This window comes from Electrophorus electricus, chromosome 14 (assembly GCF_041902795.1).
Source record: "Electrophorus electricus isolate QZ-2024a chromosome 14, ASM4190279v1, whole genome shotgun sequence".
NCBI lineage: Eukaryota > Metazoa > Chordata > Actinopteri > Gymnotiformes > Gymnotidae > Electrophorus > Electrophorus electricus.
Window position 1 is genome coordinate 19,752,068 of NC_137510.1, and position 10,726 is coordinate 19,762,793.

The 10,726-nt window shown below is 38.1% G+C and overlaps 1 protein-coding gene across 1 annotated transcript; it reads left to right on the forward strand.

Annotated features, from left to right (window-relative positions):
• The first annotated feature begins 1,248 nt into the window (after positions 1–1,248).
• Positions 1,249–10,398, forward strand: m6pr (mannose-6-phosphate receptor (cation dependent)). Its single transcript, XM_027006697.3, has 7 exons — positions 1,249–1,640; positions 1,980–2,144; positions 2,224–2,384; positions 2,633–2,742; positions 7,515–7,645; positions 8,279–8,405; positions 8,516–10,398. Exons 2-7 carry the CDS (start codon positions 1,990–1,992, stop codon positions 8,636–8,638), a joined length of 807 nt encoding a protein of 268 aa, XP_026862498.1. The 5' UTR covers positions 1,249–1,640; positions 1,980–1,989; the 3' UTR covers positions 8,639–10,398.
• Positions 10,399–10,726: the final 328 nt, after the last annotated feature.

Sequence of the window (10,726 nt, forward strand, 5' to 3'; positions counted from 1 at the left end):
TCAGATAGATGGCTATTGTGTTTTCAGCTATATTAATGTTATGATTAGCAGTTCTCATTAAAGGAGACTGTGATTAACAGGGGTTGTGATTAATAGTGTAGGCTACATTTCCTACTTTCAGCACACTCATCAGAAATGCCAAAAGAAGTATCATGTTGTTGGAACACTCAGTATCAGAAATTGATTGCTGCAAACATTAGACAAAACAAACTTCCTCTGATGCCTTGATAGTAGTGCTTGGAGAAATGTTAAAGAAAATACATAATCACACTGCCTCTTGTTGTTATAGAAGCATAGAAAAAAGACAAACGTGTGGAATGTTATGCTTACGTTATCATTTATGTTTCATTAATTTGGAATTATAGCAATTTTGTATTCAAAAGGCTAAGATGCATATATGAATAAATGCAAAATAAGTTGAATTAAATTATAATGGTTTTAAGTATGCAAAGGTTAATAAATGAATTTATGTTAAGTCTGCCTGTGTGTCTGCATTCTGTGTTCCAGGTTTTGCCTCTGCCTCTGCGGTATCCCCCAGTTTGATCCACACCAGACTTTCCGGTGAGCTGAGGACAATATAAAAGGAAGAGAACGAGACTTAGCTCTCATTAAAGAAGTGTTTGATGCTGCTGGTTTTGACATGGTGTGGCATTTTGAGCTTGTGTTTGCTGGATTTTGTGTGTGTGACTTTGGATTTGCCCCTTGATTTATGGTTTGTTTTGCCCCTTGTTTGTTTGATTGCTGGCTAATATGTTTCTTGTATCTTGTGTATAAATATTGCCCTGTATGTAGGTACACACTGGTCATTGGTAGTGGCTGCCATTTTATTTGGGTGTGGGTTTATCTTTGTTTCTAAAAGTGTAGTCATTGCCTGCCTATTTTTGTTAGCTTAGTCAGTCATCTTTTTGTGTTTAGTGTGGTTTTTGTTTGTGTTGGCCTTGGTCACTCCTGATGCAATTGCACCAGTTTCTTTGAACACCAAAACTTGTAAATGCACTTGATCTTTGTGTTAAACTTTGTTTGGTTACTCATTCCATCACTCATTTCTACTGCTGTAACACTCAAACCCTATGTTATGGCCTCCCAGCCTAGACAGGGTCGTAACAATTTGTCATTTAACCTTTTGTATGCAATAAAAGATACTAGAATCAACATCAGTGTCTCATGTTCCCCCCCTCCCCCTCCCCCTCCCCCTTGAACTCAAGCTTCCATGGATACGGTAATAATGCTGAGCTCCACTTGTTACCGGACGCGCTTGATGGAGTCACATGCGTTACTTGTTTAGTTTCACTTCCGCCTTTAGGATTTGATAGCTAGCTAGATAAAATCATGAGACTGTGGGTTTAAACCAACGTTTGACTCCACTTGAGCTGGGTGTAAATATCACTTGGCTGTTTTTTTTTTTTTTTTTTAAACGTGTACGCATGGATATTCGTGCGTCTGTTTCGGTGGCGTAAACAGCGCTGAACTATCTAGCTAGCCAGCTAGTTAGGACACAAGGACTAACTTTGCTAGCTAGCAACCTTACAACTTAGCAAACAGGCTAACTCATCCGGCTGGATAGCTAGCTAGTTAACTATCATATTGTTTTTGTTGCCGTGTTGCCTCTTAGTTGCATATTGCTCGGAGGAATCTGACAGGTATGCTGATTCTGATATTTTTTATGCATTTTGATATGCTAACGTTGCTAGCTAGATAGCTGGCTAGTGCATTTCCTTTTAACATCTGTGTTGGGTGATTGTAAAATAAACTTAGTTAATTAACCGAGTAGTTATCATGGATTGCTAGCTAGAGTTAACATTTCAGCTAACTAAAAGGGATAATTACTGGTATTTAAACTTTTTTTCGGTAAACTTCCTTGTCAAATGTGTGGACAATCTCTTGACTGCCTAACCTAAGTTATTAAAAATGAGGCTAGTTTCACAGTAGGCTTGTTAGTGTACGAGCTATAGCTAACTAACGTTACATTTTTTACGCAGATTTTTACAGATGGCTATCTTGCTAACATGGAGAGCGCTAATTTTCCTGATCTTGTTGGCCGGTGGAGGACAAGCAAGTGACAACACGGTGATGTGCAAACTGGTTAAGGAGAATCAGTCTGAAAGGAAGGTCCTCAGTCTTCTAGAACCCCTTACCAATCAAAAGTAAATGTTTCTTCTGCAACCTTACTTGTTCATTTTAACAAGTTTTGCACAAAGTAACTTTTTCTTCTGCTTCAAATAGTTTTACTGGTGTTACCACGTCTGGAGAAGAGTACTACACATACGTATTCCAGGTGTGTGGTGATGCAGATGGGATAAAAGAAGCGGGAGTAGTACAGAAGAGCAAGACTGGAAAACAAGTCCTCGTTGGGAACTACAGTTTAACACAGGCTATTGGAGGAAGTGAGTACCAGTTTAGTCACGGTTTCATTTTTAACACTAGCCAATATGATCTTAGCCCACTAGGTAAAATAAAGCTTTGTTAGGCATATACCTGATTATTACATTTGTTCAAGTTGTTGGAAATAAACTATGACTACAAGGAATTTAGATTTTACAATGTTCATGTAAGAAAGAAGCAACAGACAGTGATTTAAAACTCACTGAATCTGCATGGAACTGCTTAAAGTGCTTTCTTATTTTCTCTACAGGTGGCTGGGTAATGTTGATCTACAATGGTGGAGAAAAATATGATGGACATTGCTCAGGAGAGCATAGAAGCGCCATCGTCATGATTTCCTGTAACAGGACTACAGCTGCGGTGAGTTTGCATTCTGATTTTCACTTACAAGAAGTATGGTTGAGAAACCAAGATTTTGAATTCAGGTTTCTGTTTTGTATGAGTTGCACAGATAATGAGAAGAGAAAACCAATAGATGACACTTAGTATGATGCATATTGCACGTTTGAAAACTATTCCTTCAAACTTTATTTTCTAATCTCATACAAAATGAAAGTGTGAACAGATACTTTAAAATGGTATACATGGTTTATCGTTTTGGTGTAATTATTTAGTTGACACAATGTTGCACTTAACTTGGTTCATAATCAAAGACCTAAAGGCAACTTTGTTAGTCTTATTAGACTGTTAAATAGTTGCTAAATAGTTTTTTTTAATCAGTCCTCCTGGCTGCATGTAGTTCCTTTCTTGTGTAAGTTTATCTGATACATGGCACTGGTTATAGCACTCCTGCCCTAACTTGTGCCTATATAGCATTCTGCCAAGCAGTACCTAAAGGAACTATAGGAGGTGGACTTTTTGATAATACAGGTAGAACATGTGCACTGTAGATTAATTTATTGGCTTTTAAACACTTGCTTTTTTTGTTGCATGATGGACACTTGGTGCTGTTTGAAGCTCTTTGCTCATTGGGACTTTTACTGATACTGAAAGCTTTTTAGCTTCAATCGTATAAAGTGTAAGATGGCCATTTTTTTTGGAGGGGGGGGGGGTGTTTGAATGTCACTGTTCTGGTTATTTTTGTTTCAGCTAGTGACATGTCAGACAGGTCCTGAATTGCACACACATGGATGTGTGGTTTTATTTTTTTATTTTATTTTTATTTTTTTGCTGGGTGGTGACAGAACGCATACTGGTTGGTCCCTCAGTCAGTCCTCCAGTCCCTTAGTCATCCCCATGAAGATCCCATGAAGGTATTTCTATTGGGGTCATGTGTTCTTAATGTTAGAAGTGTAAACTGTTATTATTTTAAGTAAGTTCCAATGTATAGAACATATTCATTTTATCATTAACAACACAGAGATGAAGCTTTCTACCCACATCTTAAAAAACAAATATATTTGCAAATATCTCAACAAGTATACCTTTTTATATACATCAGTCTCATACTTTACACATAGGACAACTTAAGACAATTATTAAAAAATGATCATGGTACTTTTTTTTTTTTTTTTTTTCACCAGTGAAGGGAATAAAAATGGAGCTTATGTCTGGCTACATTTCAAGCTGCAGCATCATGCTACAGCATAAGGGGTCATGAGAAAACCACATAAACAGCTTTCAAGACCTTGTGAAATAGTTCTGTATTCTGAAATTTATTGTGCACTTCTATGAGCAAATTAACACATTTGAAGCCTCAAATTGCCGTATTAGGCTAAGCTCCCTTCCCAATTTGTCCAGAAGTGACTTTCATTAAAAACCCTTCTAAAGAGGTTTTCTGTTTATGGAGATTAGTCAAATGATATATTATTATTTTAGCAACATTAGCAGTAGAATAAAGAGCTTATAAAGCCATTGAAAGGGAAACGAATATTACTTGAATTATTCACACTGTTATTTATGCTTTGTAACCTCATAGACAAATAAAAAAGCATTAGTCAGTGATTTTAAAATATAATGCTGGACAGACTGTCGAGATCAACATCAAGGGTGATTTGTCACTGCACTGTCTCTGGGCTGTGTGGGTCTGTGCAGCAGAGCACATCAGACCTTAGCCGATTGTCATGGAACAATAGCAGAAATAAAGAAGAAAGTTAAATGCTAGTGTCAAAAAAGATAAATGCAAACTGAATTGTCATCTCTTTCTGAGATTTTCTAATGTGAGTCATGTTGGTAGCAGGCTGAGAAGATCAGCCCAGACCTTTCTGTTCCCTGCGACAACATCCAGCTCCTCCTGTGGAACTCCCAGATGCTCCCAGGCAAGCTGTGAAATATAAATCCTCCAGCAGGTCCTGTCTCTGCCTCTGGGCCTACTTCCATATACATATGTCTGGAGCAGCTCTAGTAGAAGGTGACCATGGGACATCCTTTTGAGATGCTTATACCACCTCAACTGACTCAACTTTCAATCTTGAAGATCAGCAGCTCTACTCTGAAGCCTTCTAGAGTAGGCTAGCTCTTCATCCTGTCAAAGTGAGAGCCCAGCAAACCTGCAAAGATATCTGATTTGTGCTGCTGTTATTCAGGATCTTATTCTTTCAGTCATTATTCATGTCTCATTGCCGTAGGTGAAGATAGGGACATAGACTAGTACAGAAAGTTTTATTTTAGGATTAAGTTCACAAAATGGACTGACTCAGGGGTTGCATTAGTGCTGCTGCCAACCCAATCTATTTGTCAGTCTCAAGCAAAATTTCTAACTCTTCCAGAAAAAGCACGTTTTCTGCCCTCACCCAAAGGAAGAATTAATTCTTTTCCAAGAAAGTGCCCAATCTCAAACTTTGAGGTGCTCACTTTTATCCCAGTTGCTTCACATCAGACTACGAATTGGTTTACATTGGGCCACATTGGGCTCAGATGAGTGTTGAAAATCTACCTCAGAGGCTGCTGAGAGGACATCATCTGCAAATGCCATGAGTGCCAAACAGAAATAACATCTCCAGTCCCTTATACTGGACACCACTCCAGTCTCAGATGCGCCATGATATCCTGTCCATAAAACTATAAACAAAAATGGAGAAATGACACACCTTTAGCACCACTGTGAATGATTCTGAATTAATGGCAAAAGTGAACCACAGCTCTTACTGCATTCATAAAGAGACTGGACTGCCTGAAACAGCAACCCTTATACTTAATGCTCCTGCATCAACTCTAACAACTTGTGTTGAGGTACATTGTTATATGCCTTCTCCAGGTCCACAAAGCACACGTAGACTGGGTTGATATACTTCCATGATCCTTAACAAATCTGTGCCAGAGAAAAGAGCTGCTGCAATGTCTCACAACCTGGGTGGAAACCACATTGTTCTCCTGTATCCTAGGTTCAACTGTCAGACACATTCTCCTTATCAGTGCCTTGACATAGGCCCCTCCTGGGAGGCTGAAGTGTGTGACTCCACTATAATTGGAGCACCATTCCAGTTTGCTAGTCCAAAGGCACTGTGTCTGTTTTCCATGCAACATTGAAGAAGCATGTTAACCACACAGTCCCAACCCTGTCCAGTGCCTTCAACATCAGTCAAATTTCAACCATTAACCCCACCACAACCCAACCTTTTGGGTGGTGACATCATCCATAGCAGTAGGATTTGAATGATCACCAGTTTCACATGTTACCTCCTGATATAATAGCATGTCCACTGGGTTGAGGAGGTACTCAGTGTTCATGCTACTGCGCAATAATATCCCTAGTAGCGCTCGACACGCCCCCACCCATTCCAATAGCTTGGGTGATATGTCATCCCTGCCTAAGGGGCAGCACAGTGGCTTGGTGGTTAGAACGTTTGCCTCTCAGCATTAAGGACTTGTTTTCGAGTCCCTGTCTGGGTTGAGTTTCCATGTTCTACCTTTGTCTGTGTGGGTTTCCTCCCACAGTTCAAAAACATGGAGGTTTGGTTGATTGGATACTCTAAATTTTTGTGTATGAATTCGACCTGTCTAAGTGTGTGTGTGTGTATGTCCAGTGATGGTGGTGGCTCTGTCCTGGTCTTAACCTCCTCCCCTTCCCCTGCCCCCGGTGCAGTCCCCCAGGAGTCTGTGGTTTCTAAGTGAGAGCACGCTGTGTGCAAATTGGCTGCTACTTCTCATTGGTGTGTGATTGTAAAATCTGATATATGTCTGTAAAACATCCTTGAGTTAGAGAAAGGTGCTGCGTAAATGTAACTAAAAATAATAAGGCATTGAAGAGTTTGCCAGAACTCTTCCACCCAAAAAGTTTCTCCATGGCCTCTCCAGACTCTTCCCAGGATCAAAGTTTTGCCTCAGGAAATGCCTTAACTACAGTCCAAAGGCCCTCCAGTACCTCTCAACTGATCTTGGAAAGCTTTCCTCACCGCTGGTTTCCACTAGCATATTCTAGGATTGCTTCCATGACGGGCACCGACAGCCTTCTAACCTTTTTGAGGACTGCAGTCCATTTCAAGGATCTCTACTCCCTTAGAGGATCACAACCTTGTCATGGTAAAGGGACTGGTAAACTTCAGTGAACCTCAGAGCTGTCATCAAAAGTTAAATACTTCTAGTACAGTCACCCTTGGTGAATAGGTCTGATAGATCAGACAAAGAGTGGTCCAAAAGATCCTCATGGATACATCCTTGGAGCCAGACTTGCATGGCAGTGAATGCAGTCACACTACTGATGGTCAGGCTACCTACAAACCCAGTTGAACTCAGCCCCAAAAGGTGATGCGCTACCTTCATGTGGCTTCACTGTCTTCAGGGTGAAAGGTAGCGGTTGAGTGCAGTGCCAGTTGAATGGCAATCACAGGTTAGATGGTTTTACGGTGACTAGACATTGGCATTAGAAACTGACAGAAATTAAAAATATTTTCAAGCTAATCAAACAGAGAGCTAAAATGGATCAATTCATGCAGTGTTTGACTTTGGGGAACAGATGAATGACGGGTCTGGACCACTTGTAAATGTATTTTGTGCCTGGCAAAATTTATTTTGAGAAAACTGGTGAAATTCTTGAGTTGTACAAGCAATTTAAGAACTAGTCCTTGTATGACTAGCCCTTGCATGATTCCTATTTTGTCTGAAACTAGTGTCCATGGTTGTGTTCTGCTTTTTCTCTTTACATCTCTGTACTTTTTGCAATTTGTCTACACCCCTGTCTTTTCCTCTTTTAGGGAGAGTTTTCAGTGGTTCTGGAAAACAGGGATAGAGGTCTGGATTGTTTTTACCTGTTTAAGATGGACTCCAGTGCAGTGTGTCCAGTTATTTCCTCCAAGCTCAGCACTGGATCCATACTTCTCATTGTGTAAGTGCTCAGATAGTAGCCATTATGAAAACAACCTTAGAACCAACATTGAATTAGACTGACATATAAATTCCATTTGAGATGTAAATATTGGGGTTTGATTTTAATTGTTGTAAAAACATCAAACAGAACACAATGATGATTTGCTCTTTAAAAGTGTCATCTAGATGTGGAGAATGCAAACAGAATCAAACCCACCAAACATCAAACAGTGTTTCCTCCTAGGCTGATCACATATACATATAAACATATAAAGAGAAAATAATTATAGAATTATAGAATACACGAACTATAATTCTATAAATAAAAATGTATTTTAAAAAGAAAGTACTTTAGTTGGTGTATCAACTAAAAGATATTTTCAAACATTTTCAGCCATCATGGATGTATTTTATAAAAAGAAGCATAAAACCAAACAAGCCACACTACATTAATTATTTTCAGAGGTCAAAGCCGTGTACCTTAAGTTCAGCTATGGAAAAACAAAGATACAGAAGAGAATAACGAAGATACAGTATCACTTCCTCCAACCAACACCAAGGACCTAATAAATGTAAAAAATTGTCCAGCAAATATTTACTGCATCTTCCACATATTCCTAATTGAATTAATTTGATTTGATTTGTGTTGTAGTGGCTTCTCCTGCTTGGCTGTGTACCTCATTGGGGGATTTCTCTACCAGCGGGTGGTTGTCGGAGCAAAGGGAGTGGAGCAGTTTCCAAACTATGCTTTTTGGTCAGAGATAGGCAACTTGACAGCAGTAAGTCTCCTCTTCTCTCATGCACTTTTTTTCCTTATTTTTTTCGGTTCACTCTCTCATGACTGGTTTTAAATAAATTTTATATTAACTAAACATCTGTACTTTCACAGGATGGATGTGACTTTGTTTGTCGTTCCCGTGGGAGCAGAGACGAACCGCCAACATACAGGGGTATAGCTACTGAGCCATTAGAAGAGCCAGAGGAAAGGGACGACCATTTGCTTCCGATGTAACCACTGTATTTGATCCAGTGGGGAAGACTTCATTAATTTAGGTGTGAACCAGGAGGGCTTGTGACAGTGTAAGTTCTTTATACAAACCAAAAAAAATTATCTTTATACATTCCCTATATTGCTCTTTATACTGTTCAGACATTTTAGACATGAAGCTAATTTCAATATTTCATCAAATTCAGTTATCTTATCTTATTTCTCATAGTAGTATATATGTAGAAGTGATGCTACTGTGTTTTTTTTTTTGCTTGTTTGTTTTTTTGAGGACAAACTTGGCTAAAAAGTCATTACATGACTAAAGTGATGAATGAATAATTTGTATCTTCAGGTTTACTTGGCATACCTATGCTCATATATTCAGATATATTAGAGCCTCATGTATTAGTTCCTGTCCAGTTTTGTTCCAAAGAAATCTAAATTGAATTAAGTATTTTGATTTAAATGGTTAGTTGCGTTTAATATTTATAATGTCCTGAGAGTTTCTTACTACTGCCCCTCTAGGCTTTCTCCAGTGTCTGTCTAGAGAGCACCTCAGCCAGTCTGTGCTCTGTGTTCTGCCAAGGGAAAGATAAATTATTTGTGCACACAGATATAAAATGGGTATGTTGGTGTTCTGATGGTGTTCAAGTGAGCCACTGGTATAGCAGAGATCATAACATAACTGAGCAAAAGCGCTAAAAATGCTTTGCAGGTCTAAGGTATATTTATAAACATGCATCACTAGTCAGAGCAATGATGGTGTGCATGTTATACCTTATTATGTTACTGTATTATTATTATTATTATTTACACATTACATAAATTCTTTATTAGAATGGCTGATCACGGAGAAAATAAGTGATGGGTACTATGTCTAAAATTAAAGAACACTTGTAATATTATATGTGATGAACAGTAAGTAAAATCGTAAGGATTATGTGCTACATTTTGATAAATAGTCTTTGGCTAGTCTTGTACTAAAAAGCACTGTCAGGAGAGATTCTCCAAGAAATTTCAAGACTAGGCTTGACCTATGTCTGGAAATCTGGTGTGTATTACAGTTATTGCATAAATAAATTTAGCTTTGTGTTTCTTTTTTTGTTGGCTTCTGTAAATGTATCTGCTTTATCTAATAAAACGGTTTGTACTGTGAATGTCAGTACATAGCTATAGGCAGAAATTTACCATAAATTCTGACCAAACTTTGGTTTAAGCTACATCTGACTTAAAAGGAAAAAACAATTCCAATCTTTTCACAGTTTATTTTTGCACTTGAACTGAACCACTTTGTGAGAGCTTCTAGACATCTTGATGATCACTAATAAGTAGTTTGAACAAACTTCATTTTCCTCTTATGTCCAGTAGGAGTGTGCAGGGCACAGCTTTTGCCTACTTTAAGATTGGGGTACTAATGTTCACTGTTGACTGAAAAAGTCAAGAACTGAGTTTTGTCATTCTGTAGAAAACTGCTCCTGCGCTAACAAATGTCTAAGAATGTGTATGAATTTTTAACTGCCTATATAATGAAAACTACTGAACCCAATTCAACTCTATTAAGGCACAATCCCAGGAACAAACTTGGCAAATCTTGAAAAATCAATTACGCTCAGGAGTGTCATTCTAAGCCAAATATAAACACGTGTCTTGAGTTTTATCTGCTTTGACTGCTTTTGCTCATTCTTTGTTAGTTTCTTTTTCTTGTTCATTCTTTTGATGTTTGGAAATAAAGGTTTGATTTTTGTTTTCAGTGAGAAAATAGTAATAAAGCATTTATCAGCCTTTTTTTGGGTCCTCAGAGCCATATATGAATGGTTTGGGGAAGAAATGGCTAATGGCTACTTACAGTTTACTATTAACTTTTTTTTTACCAAACTTTCAAATCTTGTGTACAGTTCTTTAAAAGCAGCTGTGAAGCTGTATATGAAAATAATCCTTTCCGTTCTATTTAATATTTATTTTTTGTTGCACTTGTTTGAAAGTTGCTCTGAGAGAGCATTTGTAAATAAATTTGTAAAAATATTTCCACAATTGAAAAAAAAAAAAGTTTTAAAGGAGTAATTATTAACTTGATGCTTTGATTATTGTTTGTATATTATTAGCTGGTAATAT